Source organism: Dromiciops gliroides, chromosome 6 (assembly GCF_019393635.1).
Source record: "Dromiciops gliroides isolate mDroGli1 chromosome 6, mDroGli1.pri, whole genome shotgun sequence".
NCBI classification, from domain to species: Eukaryota; Metazoa; Chordata; class Mammalia; order Microbiotheria; family Microbiotheriidae; genus Dromiciops; species Dromiciops gliroides.
Window position 1 is genome coordinate 35,023,950 of NC_057866.1, and position 20,809 is coordinate 35,044,758.

The 20,809-nt window shown below is 41.4% G+C and overlaps 1 protein-coding gene across 3 annotated transcripts in view; it reads right to left on the bottom strand.

The window, feature by feature from the left end:
- The window catches only part of TRIM44 (tripartite motif containing 44), a 231,817-nt gene that overhangs the window by 133,687 nt on the left and 77,321 nt on the right, over window positions 1–20,809 (bottom strand). For all 3 annotated transcript variants that reach the window (XM_043971821.1, XM_043971822.1, XM_043971820.1), the window contains one exon: window positions 7,561–7,580. In XM_043971821.1, coding sequence (XP_043827756.1) covers window positions 7,561–7,580 — 20 coding nt within the window. The remainder of the gene's footprint in view (window positions 1–7,560; window positions 7,581–20,809) is intronic.

Here is a 20,809-nt window from a genome sequence, read left to right on the forward strand (position 1 = left end):
TTTATAGATGAGAAAATGGTGGCCTGGAGAAATGAGGTGACTTGCTCTAGGTTTTCAGTCAATCTAGATTAGCGGGGTGAAACCCAGATAAAAAGGGGGGGTGGGGCACTAAACTGTACAGACTGATCCCTGTGGGCCACATAGTAATTTAGGGTTAGAATGCATTGGTATCTGTTTTATTATGTTTTAATTTATTTTGTTAAATATTTCCTACTTACATTTTAATCTGGTTCTGGCCACATTGGGAAGTAATGGGGGCTGAACGCCATAGGCTGCATATTTGAAACTTGTGATCTAATCCATCTTCCAATTTACAGATGAGGAAATTGAGGCAAAGGGAATTATGTTGACTTCCCCAAGGTGACAAAGGAAATAAGGAGCTTCCCTTACTTCCCTCCTTCTCTTCCTTCCTTCCTCTTTCCTTCCTTTTCTCCTCTTCCTTTCTTCTTCCTCTTCTTTTCGTCCTTCCTTTTCTCCCTTTTTCTTCCCCTCTGTTCCTCCCTTCTTCCCTTCCTTCCTTCCTCCATCCCTTCTCCCTCCCTCTCTCCTTTCCTTCTTTCCTTCCTTCATTTCTTCCTTTTCTTCCTTCCTCTCTTTGTTCCTTCTTTCCTTTTTTCCTTCCTTTCTTCCTTCCATGCCTGTCACAGACTTTTTAATAAATGCCTGTCATTGCATTGGTTGATAAGTGTATTCCTATGAGACAGGTAAAGGACACATTCTGACACAGAAGTAGAGAGGGTCAAGTGATTTGCTCAAGGTCACAGAGCAGGTCAATGAGTGTCCATAATGAAATCCTAGTTTTCTGACTCCCCTTGTAGCTTTTCCACCTTTAGAACAAGCTTCCTCTTTGATCATGGAATCAGCAAGGGTCAGACTCACACTGATGGTAGTGGTGCTTTCTTTTTTTTCCAAATAAGAGAGAACTTTGAAGAAAAAAAATGCTACAGAAGCCCAATGTATGGCTGTTGCTATTTTTAAAATGCACAGGGTGAGTCTAAAAACCACCCTGTGCATTTACCTTACAATAAAGTGGAGAAAAACCCATCCCCCGATGCACACACACACACACACACACACACACACACACACACACACACACAATCTGACTCTAAAACTGCTCCAGCCCCTTGGAGCAAAGGAGTTGATAGGAGGGTCTGTCCTTTCCGTGGTGCCCCCTCCCATGTCACACGACTTTTGGAAGCAGCTGATGTACATCAGAGCTGCCACCCCCTCTCCTCTAATTTCTATTACTTCTCAGCAGGCTTCAGCAGGAAGAAGGAGGACGCAGATCTCCCAGAGAGTGAATGCAGGATCTCCCATAATACAAGAGTGAAGACAGAAAATTGTTCCCCAAAGTGCAAATTGCTTTTCTCCCCCCTTTTAATGTTCTTAAAAGGAAAAAAAATCACCCTGGGCTTTAAAAATACCCATCCCCCACCCCCTGAAAAAGATGACTAAGTGCTGAGTAATAAGCATCCTTGAGCCATTTGGGCTGCCTTGTTTTCCCCTTGGAGAATCCTTTCAGTGTATGAGATACTGTGTGTGTGGCAAGGGCGGGGGGAGGAGGCAGTGAGATGGGGAGACAATAGAGAGCTTTTTTTTTCTGGGGCAGAGCTAGTCTTGACGTTTGCCTGGAAGCCTCCCTGGGATGCTTTTCCACAACTGGGGTTTTACATGTATCACTGGGGCTTATCCTCTGTGGCACCCCAGTGAGGTGAGCAGATGGGAGAAACATCGCTGTTTCGATGACAGATGAGAGGGGAGGCGGTGACTCGGATAAGGGAATGTGTTCATGCAGGGAAGACGATACAGTTTTCCTGACTCCAGGGTAGAGGAATGGAACCAGAATTTCCAATCCAGGACTGAAGATGACCTTGCTTAAAATATAAGTTAACAGCCATATGAGGAGTGCTTGCACCCTAGGCAAATGCTGGAGATTTCACTCGCGACTAGGGGTGAAAAGTGAGTTCTCTGTTGGGGAATGCACAACCTTGTCACATGGTGAGGATGCATAAACACTGAAAGGGGGCTGTGAGGCTGACATAGGAAGGAAGGGAGCAATGGGCAAGGGAACAAGTCAACCAGCCCAGTCCTAGGCAGCTTCCTGTTTTAACTATTTTGGCTAACCAGAACACTAAGTTCTATTGTTTCTAAGCTGCTCAAGGACCACAAGCCCTGTCAGCACCCCCACCCCCATTGCCCTACCCTAGCTGGGGTCTTTCACAGATAGATCCACAGCCTACATGCCTGCCTATCTATGTAACCTTGACCAAATCATTCACCCTCTCTGGGCTGCTGCATCTCATCTGTAAAATGAAGAGATTGGACTCAGCGACCTCTCAGATTCCTTCTAGCTCCAAAGTTATGATCTTAAGATCCTGGAATAAAGGGGACAATGTCTGGGCACCTTGGTTCAAATGGCTCATGTGGCCCGGGTTCAGCAAGGAGACTGCAGCTGTTAGGGAGTGTTATCTATGAAGCAGGAGGGTGGGAGGAAAAATGGTGGATTATTGGCCAGATGGCTTAAACTCAAAAGGAATTTTCCTGTGTCTGCTATTTTCAGGGCTGTCTAACTCCCAGGCCTTGCTTTTTCTGTTCATGGGGTTGCTCCCATACTGTGTGGCCCGGACAGAATGGATATGAGTTAGGCTGGTATTAATTACCCAAGCAGAATTAGAAGGGGAGAACAATTCCATTTCCAACCTCTCCGGAATGAAGAGAGACCTATTCATCCTCTCTGGCTCCTTCCCACCACAAACTCCAATCCAGGATTGCCAACCACGTGAAAGCCTTTGGAACGAGACTCCTCTTGGCTTGTTGGGATGGCGAACAATGAGGGAACAATGACAATCTGCCCAAAGTGTTCATTAGGAGAGATGGAGCCAAATGATGGTTTAACACTAGCAAATTCAATTCAACACATAGAAATGTAGAGGTTGAAAGGAAAACCTGATGACTTCCTGTACTGTCAGCAGAAGCATCCTCCTGAGGCACTCACCCTACATGCAGCCTTCCTTCTGACCTAGTGTCCAGCACAAGCCCTGCACACCATCACGGGTGGTGTGCTCTGAGGCAACAGCTTGGCATCTTAGTAACCTGTCAAATGTCTCCATGCTGTGTGTCCAAATAACATGAAGTCATGTTCCATTACACTAGAAAGTCACAGAATCAGAGAATCTCAGAAGGTGTCTCAGTGGATTATGAGTCCAACCCACACCCGAAAAAAAAAGGCTACCCTCTAAATCTCAAAGCAGAGGTTATCTATGATATCATATACACACACTATCTATCTATCTATCTATCTATCTATCTATCTATCTATCTATCTATCTATCTATCCATCTATCTATCTATCTATCATCTATCTATCTATCTATCTATCTATCTATCTATCTATCTATCTATACATCTATCCATCTATCTATCTATACATCTATCCATCTATCTATCCATCTATCTATCTATCTATCTATCTATCTATCTATCTATCTATCTATCTATCATCTATCTATCTATCTATCTATCTATCTATCTATCTATCTATCTATCTATCTATCTACCTACCTATCTAATCTCCACCACCCTTGAGCTGATCTTCCTTCTACCATCTTGGACAGTTTCCACCTTATCAATGTGCTGTACAGAACTGAATGAAATACTCCAGATGGGGTCTATCCAGGACCGAATCACCTCTCTGCCAGCTAGGTGGTGCCATAGTGCACAAAGAGCTGGGTCTGGAGTCAGAAAGACTCATTGTCTCCCTCAGTTCAAATCCATCCTCAGACACTTTCTGGCTATGTGACCCTGGGCAAGTCACTTCACCCTGTTTGCTTCAGTTTCCTTATCTGGAAAATGATCTGGAGAAGGAAATGGCAAACCACTACAGTATCTTTGCCAAGAAAACCCCAAAATAGGGTCATAGAGAGTCAGATTCAACTAAAAAAAATGACAACAACAACTTCCCTAGTCTCAGACGTTGTGCCTCCCTTCCCTGATGACTCATACTGCACTTTAATCTTTTTTCAGATGAACAGCTATCTAACAAAATCTCTGCCATTTCATATGTGTGTAATTGATTTTGGGATCTCAATATAAAGTACATTGGACAATTCTCCTAAATTCTCTGGATCGCAGTTTCCTAATCTTCAAAATGAGCACATATGGGGAAGTCTAGCACTCTGAGGTCTTAGACTATATTATAAAGCAGCAGTCATCAACTTTTTGATACTAGCTAAATAACAGAAAAGTGAATATCAGTGGATATCAGTAGATATCATATTAGTAGATAGGAAATCAATCAATCAGGCAATCAATCAAAATTATTAGTGCATACTATGTGCCTGTGCTGAAAAGTAAAAAACCTAAGCAATCAAAAAATAGTAGTCTAGTGTTTGATAAATCAAAGAATCAAAGGGAAGGAAATAACTTTTCTGATGCGAACTATTGGGAAACCGGAAAAGACCGCCATCTTACCCCAATACAACAATGTAACTCAAAATAGTTATGTGACTGAGTTCACAGGTCACACATCATAGCAAGAAAAAAGAAGAAAATTACTATACATTTATAACTTATATTGAATTGCTTGAGTTCTTAAGAGGGGTGGGGAGGGAGGGAGGAAGAGAACTTGGAACACAAAGTTTTAAAAATCTATGTTAAAATTTGTTTTTACATGTAATTTAGGAAAAAATTAAAATTCTAAATAAAGAAAAAAAGAAAATAGAAGAGAAAATTATCAGTTTCCTTTCACAACTATGATTAGGGAGAAAATTTTTAACCAAGGAAAAGATAAAGGAACTTATTAATAAAAAGGGACAATTACATAAAATTAAAAGGTTTTACATTAAATAAAATAACGACAAATATAAAAGGAATGTTAGAGGGACTGAAAAAGACAGGAAAATGATGTTATTGGTGATTTAGTCCAACCACTATGAATGATGAAAGAATGGGGACTAAATTGTTCATATGCTTTGACCCTGTGATCTCTTTTGCTGAAACATATACCCCCAAGCAACTCAAAGACAGAACATAAATTCAATACGTACCCAGTTCCTCCATTCCGAAAGAATTGAAGCAGCATTCTTTATGGCACTAAAGAACTGGGACCAAAAGTGGGTATCCACTGATTAGGGAATGTTGATTTGATGGCATATTATTTAGAAGCAAGAAATAATAAGGGGAAGATTTGTGCAAACTGATGAGGACTTCCCTAAGCGGAAACAAGAGAACAACATGCACGGTAACAACAATGTAAATGAACAGATGACAGAAAGGAAGTTGAATTCTTATTAATGCAAAAGGTCCTAGAGAAGAGATAAAGGAAATATGCCTCCTCTTTGAAGAGAGGTGAGGGAGTATGAGGACAGAATCTCATCTAGATTGTCGGATTAAAGATTAGAGGCAGGAGAGGAAGAAGAATTCCAGGATCATATATCTAGGGGCAGGGGGGTGCCCTTAGAGGCCATCTAGTGTAAGCGATTTTACAGATAAATAAACTGAGGTCCAGAGATTGTGGGGAAGTAACTTGTGGAAGCTCAGAGATATAGAGTCACAGTCAGGATTTGACATTAAGACTTCCCTTCTTTGGGCTAAGTATTTCAGTCCCTCTAACATGAATTTTTCCCATTTTCGACAATCTTCTTTTATTTGCAGGGTCTGAGATGAAACCTCAGAATTGTTTTAATTTGCACTTTTCAAACATTTAGTGATTTGGAGCATGTTTTCAAGATGGTTGTTTGTACTTTAAAATTCTTTTGTTCATATTCTTTGACCATTTATCATCTCTTGGGGGAAATAGTTCTCAGGGTTGTACATCTTTGTTCATTCTCTCTATATGATATTTATTGATATTTGATGCAAATAGTTTCTCCGCTTTCTTTTCAGGTATTTCTCAAATGACAAAGACTAGAGAAGACCTTCACAACCCTGATTAGTGGTCTCCTGGATACTTGCCAGTTTATGATGCCCCTCCTGGAATGTGATGCCCTTCCTACCTCACAGACTCGTGAAGTTCAAATGAGGTTGGATATGAGAAAGTAATTTGAAATCTATTCAAAGGTTACTTAACTGTGTTATTATTTTTACATTCTCATCTTCAGTTTCAGTCTTTGCCATTAACCATGATTTCCCCTCTCTTGGTCTCAAAGATCCACTAGTCCAGGGTTCTTTTTTCTTTTTTTTTTTTTTGGTGAGGCAATTGGGGTTAAGTGACTTGCCCAGGATCACACAGTTAGTAAGTGTCAAGTGTCTGAAAGCAGATTTGAACTCAGGTCCTCCTGACTCCAGGGCTGGTGCTCTATCCACTGTGCCACCTAGCTGCCCCATCCAGGGTTCTTAATATTTTTTTAACATGGACCGCTTTTTAAAATAACATTTTTAAATGCATAGAATACTTATGATTCCAAAGGAAACCTATTATATTGAAATAGTTATTAGAATATTTTTTATTTTAAAAAAATAATTCCCAGACCCCAAGTTAAGAGTCCCTTTTCTAGTCCTATCCCTTCTTTGAACACTTGAAGAAACTATGGTCTCTCCCAGTTTATGAGACTTGGAGCTGTTTCGTGCTACCTGCAGAGCACATTGCATTTGGCCCAAACCAGCATCCTTTATTTTGTTCACATCAGTGTTACAGCATCTCAGGTCCTGTATTTACTGATCTTAAATCAAATGAGTCATAAGAAAACCGAGGGCTCCAAGGCCTGCAAAGCTGAAACCTAGTGACAGATGGGCCTTAGAAGTCATTTTATCCAAACTCCTCATTTCATGGAGGAAGCCAGACCCCAAAGAGATAAAGAGATTTGCTCAAAGTCACATATGTAATATAACGAACCCAGGTCTGATTCCAAACCCAGTGCTCTATGCACGGCACCATGACCCCACCCCAAGCACTAAATGCCCCCTTTGAACTCAGCCCCACAATGCCAAGACACAGGAGCAGGTAAACATTCTTTCCAGTAAGACATATTGCTTCCCATTAATTAAATGCCTACTTTAATCCAGCTCCACAGAGGCAGGATCCAGGCTCAGGTAAGCATCTTCTCTCCCGAACAAATGCCCTTTTTCATACTTACTCAACACATTATTTCATAGGTGTAATGAGTCAGACTCAAACATGCATCGGGTCCAAGGTAAAGAATATAGGCTCAGCAGCTCATTAGAGAAACAATCTACTCCCATACCCGATATAACAATGCAGAGATTAATTCCGTTCAGGCCATCAGATAAGTTAATTATAATTTAAATTTGGTGCCTGCCATACTTTGCAAGGCACAGACAATGTGCAGAAAAACAGAAGCAAGTTACCCTCCTTGCCTACTTTTAAATCTGTCTTTACTTGAAGGGCACAGGGAGTGGACTTGTGTGAGTGGGAAGGGAGATGAATTCTTAGGAAATAAGATTTTTAAAGCCCAGGGCTTAGGTTGGTGATTCCATTTCTGTGCCTTTTCTAGGTTGTCCACATTTCATGGGGCATTAAGAGGCCTCCGATGTCATTGCACCTCAGCTCTCCAGAAGGAAAAGATGATAAAAAGAAAAAATATATATGTATGTTCCTACCTGAATTCTTCATCTCTGATCTGAAAGAGAAACAGAAAAGAAACACCACCAGGGTCAGGAATGCAGCAGGAGACAAATTCCTATTTTATTCTTCTCTCCCTCCATTGCATCCCCCCTCCCCATTAGCAATCAATCAATCAACATTTATTAAGCACCTACTATGTGTCGGGCACTGTCCTGTGGACTTCCCTTAATATAAAAGAAAGAGGGGACACTTAATATAGCAAAGATATTCCTTGCAGTGTTCAGGGGACTGAGGAAAGGGTTAACTTAGACGTCTGAGCCACACATCAGTGGCAAGCAGACAACTTTCCCTCTGAAACCTGGTCCCTTCCCACCCTTGCAATCATCTCGGTCCTTAAACAGTCACTCCACTCCCAAAACTCCATCTCTTGACTCCCAGCTTGCCTCAATTCCCAGTTAAAATCTCTCCTTCCACAGGAAGCTTTTCCTCATCCCCCTTAATGTGGGTGTCTTCCCTTTGTTGATTATCTCCAATTTATCCTGGATCCATCTTGTTGGTTCACAGATGCATTATCTCCCCGCATTAGACTGTGAGCTACTTGAGAGTTGGAGCTGTCTTTTGCCTCTCTTCCCTGTCTAGCATTTTCTCCCCAAATTCCAAAGGATAAGCTCTCAATGCATAGACATAAGCATTGGAACAGGTGTCCAGAAATCTGGGTTCTAATCCAAGTGAAGTTACCATGTGATATGGAACAAATCCTGGCATCCTATAATCATAGTTGTTGTTTGTCCTTCATTCTCAAAGAGGACGAGTGACATCACAAGGGTAATGGTAGAATCACAGATTTAGAACTAGAAGAGACCATAACTCCAGCCCCCTTTCCTTTTGTGGATGAGCAAACAATAACAGTAATAATAGCTTCTATTTATATGGCGCTTTAGAGTTTGCCAAGCATTTTATAAATATTTTCTCATTTCATCCTCACAACCACCCTGGGAGGTAGCTGCTATTATTATTAACCCCATTTCACAAATGAGATTGAGGTTTAGTGGCTTGCTCAGGGCCATGCCACTAGTAAATGTCTCTGGGTGGACTTGAACTTAGGTCTTCTTGACTTCAAGCCGGGGCTCTGTCCACAGCACCATCTCCCTCTTTGCTCCTTGACTCTAGACTAAGGGGAGCAGGATTAGTTAATTTCAAAGGTCCCTTCTAGCTCTAGGATTCCATTATTCCAAAATCAGAATCCAATTCAATCCAAGCTGATCCAGTCCTATTGAATTCAAGCAGTAAGCATTTATAAAGCACCTACTATATCCCAGGCACTGCATTAGGCTCTGAGGATAAAAGCTACAATTGAAGTAGTCTCCACACTCAAAGAGTTAATATTCTACCAGGAGAAAAAAAAAAACAATTTAAAAAATTCAATTCTGTTTTTAAAAGATTAAATGTTTGCTGTATACAAAGAATGCAGAATGCACTAGGGATGCAAAAATGCATCAAATGTCTCTGCTTTCACTGATCTAAGAGCTTATGTTCTATCAGAAGAGAAAACAATCATAGAGATTCAATTCAATTTTTAAAAAAAGATTAAGTGCTTGCTGTATACAAATAATATGGTAGGCACTAGAGGTACAAAGATGAAATCAAACATTGTTTTTGATCTGGGAGAAAGGCAGGCACAGAAACAACTCTAATATAAGTTAAAATATAATCAGTGTTTGGGAGAGGCCCAAGCAAGAGCTAGGGATGGTACTCTGTAAATGCTAACATCATCTTGGCCTGCATTCATTAAAATAATAACTGACATTTGCACAGTGCTTGAAAGTTTACAAAGCACTTGACATTCATTCTCATATTTGAGTGTCTCAAAGGCCCTGTAATAATGGTTAGCATTTATTTAGTGCCTTCTATGTACCAGCCACTCTGCTAAGCACTTGATAAAGATTATCTCATTTAATCTTTACAACAATCCTGGGAGGTAGGAGCTATGATTTCCCCCATTTTACAGTTCAGGAAACTAAGGCAAAGCAACTTTAAATGACTTGCCCAGGGTCACACAGCCAGTAAGTGTCTGAGGTTACATTTGAACCCAGGTCTCACTGACTCCAGGCCCAACTCTCTATCCTCTGTACCCCCTATCATTGTCCTGTAGGCACGGTAAATATCAATCTCATTTTTCAGATGAAGAAGGTGCAAGTGACTTGCCCAGGATCATGGAGGCTCTAACTGTAATGCTATATCTACCATGCTGTTTTTTTAGGAGAGACATTTTTAGGAGGCCTTTTAAGGAGAGGTATAGTGTCCAGTGTGAGAGAGGGGATAAGTCTACCATAATCTGGCAGGACCTTCCTGGAAGAGGTTTTCATGTGATGGATGGATGGATAGATGGATGGATGGATGGATGGATGGATGGATGGATGGATGGATGGATGGATGGATGGATGCCTCCATATTTTCAGAGATGCTGTATAAGTCTAGATGGCTTCTTAGCCCCGCCCCCCAACTCCCAAGACGTCATGTTTCTGTGAGATCCTCTGTTCTGAGCAGATCACTTCTGGAGTACTGGACTCAGTCCCAGGTACCATATTTGATGAAGGACACTGACAAGGTGGAACATGTCCAGAGGTAGATGATCAGGATGCTGAGAAAAATAGATACCAAGCAATGAAGGGAGTGGATGGGAAGGGAAGGGAAAGGAAAAAGAAGGGAAGAGAAGGGAAAAGAAGAAAAGGGAAGGGAAGGAAAGAGAAGGAAAGGAAAGGGAAAGGAAGGGAAGAGAAGGCAAAGGAAGGGAAGGGAAGGCAAGGCAAGGGAATGGAAGGGAACAGAAGGCAATGGAAGGGAAAGCAAGGGAAGGGAAAGGAAAAGAAGGGAAGACAAAGGAAATGAAGGCAAAAAAGGTAAAGGAAGAAAAGGGAAGGGAAGGGAAGGGAAGGGAAGGGAAGGGAAGGGAAGGGAAGGGAAGGGAAGGGAAGGGAAGGGAAGGGAAGGGAAGGGAAGGGAAGGGAAGGGAAGGGAAGGGAAGGGAAGGGAAGGGAGGGAGGGAAGGGAAGGGAAGGGAAGGGAAGGGAAGGGAAGGGAAGGGAAGGGAAGGGAAGGGAAGGGAAGGGAAGGGAAGGGAAGGGAAGGGAAGGGAAGGGAAGGGAAGGGAAGGGAAGGGAAGGGAAGGGAAGGGAAGGGAAGGGAAGGGAAGGGAAGGGAAGGGAAGGGAAGGGAAGGGAAGGGAAGGGAAGGGAAGGGAAGGGAAGGGAAGGGAAGGGAAGGGAAGGGAAGGGAAGACTGGTGAGGACATGATAGCTGTCTTCAATTATCTGTAGGACTGATCAGACTTATTGGCCCCAGAGGGTGGAATGAAGGGTACTGGGTACAAGCTGCCAAGAGATTGACTTTAGTTGACTTTAGAACCCTGTCCCAAAGTGAAATAGTAGTTGGTACCTTCCACTGAAGGTTTTTAAGCCAAGGCTGATGACTCGCTGTTAGGTTTATTTTAGACAGGTTGCTAGCTATTACCCACCTCCTGAGAGTAAGGTGATAGACTCAGGGCGCAGAATGAGATACATTTTTTTGGACATGGCCAATGTGGGGATCTGCATATTTGTTGCAAGGACTGAGTTGTCCTTTTCCAGCGCTAGGTGTGGAAGAAGATGAAAAGGAAATGTTATGGGAGTATTATGGGCCCCGGTTACCCCCAGAAGTTGTCTGGGGAGGTCAAGGAACTTTTTTCCTTGAAACCCCTGGAGTTTTCCCTTGAGATCAAGGAACCTTCTCCTTGAAACTAAACCAAAGGATAGACACACCCAGAGAGATAAGCAGCACCTGATTGGACTGAGTTAGCTCCAGGACCACCACCCTGCATTCAGGTAATCCTGTTAGGCACAGTTGCACCAGGAGAGGACAGAGCAACTGCCCACCAGGAGACTGCTTGTAACCCACCAGGCCAGAGTAACTGCCCATCACCAGACTACCCCCAACCCATCACCAGAGTAGCCCAACCCACCACCCAATAAGGGACATTTTACCCACACCATCTTGACCCTATAAAAGGGCGCTCCCCAATCTAGTTGTGGAGGAAAGTGTTTTAAACCTTCCTCCCGGGCAGTTTCTCTTGTATCCAATAAACCTGTTCTTTTATTCCTAACTAGGACTTGCTCGAGAGTGTAATTCTTTACAGAAGAATCCTAAGGACCCACGTGCTTCCCCCATAACATTTTTGGCGCCCCAATGTTGCAGGGTATAGGATCTTCCTCTCTTCTGGACATATGGCACCTGGAGGTAAGAATGCATTTTGCATAATTTCTCTTTCTCTCTCTCCCACCTGACCCTAGCCAGTGCTCGGCTTTTCCACATGATGGGCAGCGCAGTCACCCTCCCTCGAGAAAAGTTCAACCTAATGTCTGAACCACGTTCAGACCATTAGAATTATCTGGGTAAAGGTTTAAACAGCCTTAGGCCTATGGGGCAGAGAGTAAGCTTTCCAAAAAATTCTCCTCTGGGGTGCATCCTAAGAGATTGGAATAAACTAGACCTTACAAACTTGAGAAAGATTCATGATCTATCATTGTAGCACTGTTTGGCTGCAGTATCTGTTAGGATCTCAAGAAAACTGGCCAGCACACAGACCTCTTAACTATAACACCATTGTGCAATTGGACAAGTTTGGTAGGTGTGAAGGGAAGTCGACAGAGATTCCATACATTTTGGCCTTTATGGCTTTGAGCCAGAACTCAAAAGGAAAGGAACAGAATAGAATATACCCAGCAAAACGAACTGAACCTAAGGAGGCTTGGGATAATCCTAAAAAACCTTCTTCCTCACAGGAGGCCTTCCATAACCCTAAAACACATTCCTCATAGGAGGCTTTCCCTAGCAGATCTGAGAAAGCTTCTGACGTAGCCAAAGCCCTTCTAAATGAAATTATTCCTCGATTTGGTCTCCCCAAATCTCTCCAGAGTGATAATAGCACAGCCTTTACCTCTTAGGTTACCCAACTCATAACAAAGGCATTGGGCATTACTTATCACTTCCATGCTGCCTGCCACCCCCAGTCCTCGGGAAAAGTAGAACGCATGAAAAAGAACCCTTACTAAGATCTGTACAGAAGCAAAACTAGTAGGGTCCAGGCACTCCCCATTGCTCTGACTCGAATACAGATGGCTCCTAGGGCTAAACTAGGTTTAAGCCCTTTTGAACTTATGTATGGCTGACCATTTCTTAAAGTGGATCCCCTCCTTGATCCAGACACCCATGCCATCACCAGCTTTTCCAGACAGCTGGGGTCTGTGCATCAGGCCATCCGAGAATATGAAGACCAAATACTACCTAAGCCTTCGACTCAGGATGACACAGGCATCCAACACCCAGCCCAACCAAGAGATTTCGTTTTCCTTAAAGTCTGGGACACAGGCAGGGAATATAGATTCTGCCAATTAGGAAACAAACAAGCAAACTTGATTTTTAAACAAATAAACACAAATAAAGAATGCTATTTCAGGGATAAGATGAACTAGGTAAACTCTAGTCCTTTAAAAACATTGAAAGAGTATGGTTTAAGGAAGAAGGAAACATTTCTATAAAATATTGGGTTTTTCCTCTTTTTATATCACTTAAAAAAATCCCTGCCAAACTGTGGTTATTATTTCTCCTGGCAGGCCACTCTCAGTCCTTTCAATTATCACATCAGATTCTCTTGGGGCTCCAAAGTGACTGCACGAGTTTCCCCCTTGGGATCCTGTCCTGAGAGAGATTTTTCATTTAACTCTCTGGTCTTCCCCTAAAGGAGCTCACCCAGCCGCTTGTATGGGTGACAAAGCATCCTTCATTTCCTCCATCTGGGCGACACAAGATGAGTGGCTCTGAAGATGGCATGTCTGCCTCTCCCCCTCCCCCCCCCCCAATACACACACACACACACACACACACACACCCTTGCAATGTGGGTGGTTCACTAAGGACAAAAAAAACAAAGGCTGGGTTTTTTCCTAGCCCCATTCAGGTCTAAGACCAAAAGAACAGCTCACTGAGAAAACAAACAACTCCCAAACTCTTCTGGTTAGCACTATAAATAGTTGGCAAGCTGGAAATTAGAGTGGAAAGAGGCCACTAGAAAGGTAGTTAGTTACCAGGGAAGTCTCAACAAACTGATAATTTCCCACTGGGAGAAAGACACAATTGAAGGTCTCTTACCACTGAAAAAGCAGGGAGCTGGAGGCTCCCTGAGGGCAGGGAGGGTTTCACTTCTTTCTAATGTATTTCAAAGACTTAGTTGGGTGTCTGGTAGGAATAGGGCTACACCTGTGATTTCTCTGATATAGGGAACTCTCAGATACAGAAACACTTTCTATTATTGCAGGCTGGCATCTTCTCTGCAGCTTCAGAGTCTTAGGGAATCTTACAGAGAAGAGGCACCAAACACGTCGCTCAGGGGCCACACAGGCCTGCAACACTCTTGAGTGAAGCCAGGACTGGATTAAACTGTAATTTGGAACAAAATACACAAATGATACAATAGAATATAGAAAATGTTAATACTAAATCAATATGTGACCCACAGGGATCCTCAGTAGCCCTGTTCCCATTTGAGTTTGACACTCAATATTGATCTGCCTGGTGTCCAATAGCCAGGTACATCAGAAACAAGACTTGAGACTCTTATCTTCCCTATTCCAAGTTCAGTACTCTATCCACTACACCCCATTGTCTCTCTGCACATAGTAAGTGTTTGATTGTTGTGCTTAGAAACCTCCTTTGAATTTTAACAGAAATCTCTTGTGGGAAACTAATTGAGAACGAGGCCATTACATCACCAACAAGTTCCATGACTATTGATGATGTCATTAAAACTCAACACAAGTTTTCAATCATTTGAGTTGTTTAAATATACAGTCGCCATGGAGAACAGCTGATATCTTATAGAAGTGTCCCTATTTAGACTAGAACATGTCCTATTTATAGATTTCCATTTCCTTGGGGATTTATCAATAATGACTTTTGCAGAAGGGGTCAGGAAGGGGGCACAAAGTTTTACTTGATCTCCATGTGTTTCTCTTGTTTATTTGCTGGAAGGACTCCTGGGCTCATTTTTAAGCAAGTTACTGCTCCTCTCTGGGCTTTGGTCTCCTCATTTGTAAGACTAAAGAGTTGAACAAGGTCACCACTAAGATCCCTTCTAGCACTAAGCCTTCCTTCACCAAGGGAGAAAGCACAAAAGGGGGAAAAAAAAGGAGACTAGGATTAGAAAAACCCACACCTTATTTCAATAATCTATACCTAAGGGACATAAGGTGAATGAGCAGCCATCAAAAGAGATAGAGGAACTACAGGACATAGAAGAGAAAATGGCATATGACAGACACCCAAGACCTACTAGCTCTAGGGCCTTTGGACATCTAAGTGCCAACACACTCTCCAGGACCACCACCATGCTGGCAAACATGGAGGGCTGCACAGTCACATTTAGTTACAATGGGTAATATATGGAAGAATGGGGAAATGGATAGAAAGTTGTCTTCAGAATCAGGAAAGCCTGCCTCCATCACATACTGGCTGGGTGGCTGCAGTCAAGTCACACAACACTGAGGTGCCAATTCTCTAAGAGGCTGAGTATCAGAGAGGGCACAATCTGCATTAGTAGAAGGAGTTTCTTCATTGGGAGTTCCCTACACTCATGATATGATCGGTCTCAACCAAAAACTAAAAGTGGTCATTAGCTGAATTGCTAAACTTCATCTCTGGGTTTGAGGGTGTGATGAAATAATGAGATTTAACAGATACTCAAAAACCCACCTGAAGATTAATCTAGACTGATTGACTCAAGTGAGAGTGATTAACTGCTGATTAGCCTACTTCAAGTTAACTGGATTGTAATCACACCTTGAGAACACCTTCAGAACCAATGGATTTGGATGATGCCAACCAATCAGCTTGAAGCAGTGTGTAAGGACCGCCTCTGTTCCAGGCCTATAAAAAGCTTCCACAGTTTGCTGGAGAGAGTTTGTGATTGAAGCAGGCTTGTGGCAGAGGATTTGAGGAGGAACCAGACCAGGCTGGAACTCTAGGCTAAATAGGCTTTTTTCTTAACTTTCTGAACTCCATAGGAATATCTGTATGCTTTAATAAATGTTTAATGCCCAAGGACTGGTGTTAAAGCTTCTAATTTAAGGTGACCACAATTTAGATTTTAAACATCACAGTTTGGCGACCACGAAGGGACTGCTGAACCCCTCAACCTTCACATTGGGTAAGAAATTTTATGTTTGTAAGTATGTTAATGCTTCATTTTTGTGGACTTTCTGTTTTGATTTATCTTTTACCTGCTTTTGCCTTTAACTAATAACTTTATAAAGCATTGGTATTATGAAAGAGAAAATAAAGGGGTTGAAGAAAAACAAGAGAAACTTTATCATCATCATATTTCAAGAATCTGCTTCTATTGCCATAAACTGGCACATATTTTTCCGAAATGCAGAAGTAGACAGCAAGATATTAATATGAGATGTGGAGATTTTAGATATCGAAATAAAAAATACTCTAAATTCACTCAGAGAAATAATGTCAGTTCAAATGTTACGTAAAGGTTTCCTTTTTATGCCATTGTATCTACATTTTGAAATTGATAGTATGAGTTTGTTTTCATAGATATTTTCATTCTTTTAAGATTATGTTTTGTTTTTACAACTGATTATTTGATCAAATTATATAAAGTATTTCCTTGGTAAAGTGATTACTATGACAAGTGTAAATTAATTCTAGAAATACTATTTTTGCAAAAAAAATATTATTTGGAATCATTGTACATTGTAACTTATATTCTGACTCAAAGCAAATTCATAGTTTTTGTGATCATTTCACATTTTTTTGCTATCATTATTATCCTCAAATTTTTAAATCCATATGAGACTTGGATTATGGGAATTTACCATTTAAGACATTAATTGCCTTTACCCATGAGAGGAATACATACAAGAGCAGGCATTGAACTCTCACAGAAGGGGAGACACTTATGAAGTCCAGGTACTGCACAGATGGCTGGAAGTTTTCATCCCACCCATCTCATTCTACACCTAGCTTCTATTCCCCTACAATATGCCTGATGCCATGGATGTCTCAATCCCATGCATCTCATTAAGCCTGACTCAGTTTCCTCCAATATGTTCTATGGCATGGACGTATATCCCATCCACCTATTTTAAGCCTGGCATACTGCATGTGCTGTATATATTGCTCAATGGTAATCCCCATAATTATCTCAGATGTCATGATAAATACAGTGTTGGATTTGGCCTTGACATCTATTACCAATTATATTAGATTTAAAAATTTCTCATAATGGCATGAGGATAATTAGGCAGATGATACAAAAGGTGATGAAATGAAGATTTAAAAAATTACTGTCTTCTCAATTCACATTTTTAAGAACTTTCATTGTTTGATTTGATTACTGGCAAAGCTATTTTTTACTGTTTCATCAAGGAACACCTGTTCCTAGAAGAAATAAAGGGGGGATGTGATGAAATAATGAGATTTAGCAGATACTCAAAGACCCACCTGAAAATTAATCTAGACTGATTGAATCAAGTGAGAATGATTAACTGCTTATTAGCCTACTTCAAGTTAACTGGATTGTAATCACACCTTGAGAACACCTTCAGAACCAATGGATTTGGATGATGCCAACCAATCAGCTTGAAGCAGTGTGTAAGGACCGCCTCTGTTCCAGACCTATAAAAAGCTTCCATAATCAGTTTGCTGGAGAGAGTTTGTGATTGAAGCAGGATTGTGGCAGAGGACTTGAGGAAGAACCAGACCAGGCTGGAACTCTAGACTAAATAGGCTTTTTTCTTAACTTTCTGAACTCCATAGGAATATCTGTATGCTTTAATAAATGTTTAATGCCCAAGGACTGGTGCTAAAGCTTCTAATTTAAGACGACCACAATTTAAATTTTAAACATCACAAGGGAATCCCAAAAGATCCATCAAATCTAGCCATCTGACTCAGTCAAAATCAAAGTCTAGAAACCTGGAGAAATCCCCAGATTCCCTTCTAGAATTATGTCATACAACCCCCCTTCAGAGACTCTGCATTCCAGACTATTTACTATTCCCTCATTTGGCTTTCCTATCTCCGTGGCTTGGCTTGGCAGAGGTCTTCTTAGAGGATGGTAGAGCTGGGTGGGACCATTCATAGGAACTATCCAATTCAACCCTTTCATTTTCCAGATGAGAAAACTGAGACTTAATGATTTGCACATCACTGCAAAACTAGCAAGAGTCAGGGCTAAGATTTGAACCCAGGTCTTCCCAGCTCCAACTTCAGTACTCTCTCTACTATGCCACAATGCTTTTTGCTGGTTAGGAATTCACTTCTCTCTACTTCTTAGAATCTTTCAAAGCTTTCAAGTCAGGTACCACCTCTTCCAGTATGCTTCCCTGATTCCCCTCAGATTATATTACCTTTACTCATTTGTTCACATATTGTATGCTTCCCCTAGATTATAAGCTCCTTGAAGAGACTATTTTTCATTGTCTGCATAGCTACATTGCCTTGGGGATAGTATAGTTGCTTTAATATTTCTTGTTGAGATTTCGATGGAATACTATTGTATTCCAATGAAATGACAAGCAGGGTATTTTCAGAAAAACCTGGAAGTCTTATATGAATTGATGCAAAGTGAAGTGAGCAGAACCAGGAGAACATTGTATATGGTAACAGCAATATAGTACAATGACTTTGCTGTTCTGATAAAGATAATGATCCAAGACACTTCTGAAGGACCCATGATGAAAAATGCTATTTACCTACAAAGAGAGAACTAATGAACTCTGAGTACAGACTGAAGCATGTTTTTTCATTTTCATTATTTTTCTTGGTTTTGTGTGTATGTGTTTTCTTTTGCAATATGGTTATATGGAAATATGTTTTGCATGATTTCCCATGTCTAATAGATATATTTCTTGCCTTCTCAAGGGGTGGGGGAAGGAAGGAAGGGAGAGAGAGAGAGGAATTTAAATATTTTAATGAATTAAAAATGTTTTTAAGGTAATAGGGAAATAATTATATTAAAAAATTTATAGAAATATAAGGAAATTAACAAAAGAATGTATGTGGGGAGGATTCTTGTTGAATTGATTTTCCCCTATATAATTTAACTCCTTTCTCCCACACTTTAAGACCATATCTCCTTGTCAAATTCTCTGTAGACAAGCAAAACAGATGTTAATATTTCCCATTTACTAATCCTCCAAGTTCTCAGAAACCATCACCAGCTAACATTTTCCCTTCAATCTTTTCAGAGACCTAGCAGATCTGCCCCATTTAATTTATCCAATGAGCTACAATCAGGCACCCACAGATTTCATTCCTCTTTTCTTGGATGACTACCATTTATTTGGTACCTATAACATCTTCTACCTCAGTTTCCATGATACTCATGGATCTCTTCCTATTTCTTTTGTCTTCTCTGTCTCTTTAAATATTCCCTCCTGCCCCTTTAAAAGTGGGTTTCCCCTAACGTTCTATCCCAGGCCCTTTCTTTTCTATCTTTACAACTGTCTCCTTTGATGTCTCATCTACTCCCGTAGTTTCAATTATCACTCCTACATATATGACTCTCAAATCTATATCTGCATCCCTAACCTCTGGCCCAAACTCCAGTCCTGTTTGAACGCTTCGTCTAGACACTTAGAACCACCCCCAGCTGCCTATCCTGTCTCTGGTCTACCCCCTCTACAATCTGTCCAAAAGAGAGTCTACTGCCACCCAAATGAGCTTTCCCAAGTCATCCCCACCCCCATACTGAAAACCATGCAGTGTCTTCCCTTTACCTCCATTATAACGTTTCAGCCTAACTTGATCCTGCTCATCATGAGCTTCCATAATCTGGCTCCAATTTCCCTGGCTGGGCACACAGCTTGTTAGAAGCAAGATTCAAATTCAGGTTTCCTGATTGCAACATCGGTGCCCTTTCTACAATGCCACACCACTCTCACTGATGGGGGAGTGATTGTGGGTGCTCATATGTGTACTGGGGGTTGAGAGTTTGGGGAAAAAGTATGGGTCAGGGAACACTACGGAACCTGTTCGTTTAGGGATGCTACAGTCAAAGCAGGGAGGCCCTGAGATATGGCAGGCAATGGTGAGCCACTGAAAGTTTCTTCCTTGCCTATATGCCCTGATCTGCCATCTGACCTCCTGAAGTAGCTTTTAGACTCCTGGACCTTGATGTCTGCTCTGCTGCCTCATCCTTAGGACTTATGGTCATTCCTATATACCCTACAATGAAACTTTATTTCTATACTTGTTGTTTTTTAGTCATTTTCAGTCATGGCTGACTTTGTGACTCCATTTTTTGTTTTTTTGGAAAAGATACTGGAGTGGCTTGTCATTTTATTCTCCAGATCATTTTACAGATGGGGAAACTGAGGCAAAAAGGATTAAGTGACTTGCCCAGGGTCACTGTCTTAGGACAGTTTTGAACTAAGGAAGAGGAGTCTTCCTGACTCCAGGTCCTTCACTCTATCCACTTTATCCCCTAGCTGCCTTCACCTAATTAGAGTATCCTTGAGAGCACCCACATTTTTATTTTATTCTATTTGTATCTTGAGAGCTTAGTATGGTGTTTGGAATATTGTAAACACTTAATAAATGCTTACTCATTCATTCATTCACTTCCCTCCTTCCTTCTTTCCTTCCTTCCTGCCTTCCTTCCAAGTTGGAGTGACCTGATCAAAGTGGAATTTAAGGATGATGAATCTCCATCATTCTTGATTTCACAGAATATTAGAGACAGAAGGCATATTATAGATTGTTTAGGTCAATCCTGAGCAGCTAGGTGGCACCATGGTGCACAGAGCACTGGGCTCCAAATCAGGAAGACTCATCTTCCCGAGTTCAAATTTGGCCTCAGACACTTACTATCTGTGTGTGAGCAGCATGGTATAATGAGAGAAGCACTGTACTTGGAGTCTGGAGCAAGTTGGGTTAGAATCCTGCCTCTGAAACTGACTCAATGTACCAATCCTCTGAGCCTCAGTTTCCCCATCTGTACATTGAGGATAAAGATACCCATGATATTTTTCTTTTAATGTTGTTTCGAGGCTCAAACAAGAAGCAGCTGGGATTACACAGAGGAAAGTGTGCTGGATTTGAAATCAAGGAGTCCTGAATTCAAATCCTGACTCAAACACTGTGCGACATGGGCAAGTCTCTTAGCCTAGGTTTTCTCATCTGTAAAATGAAGATAATAGCAGCATCTACCTTATAGAGTTGTTATAAGGACAAAGTGAG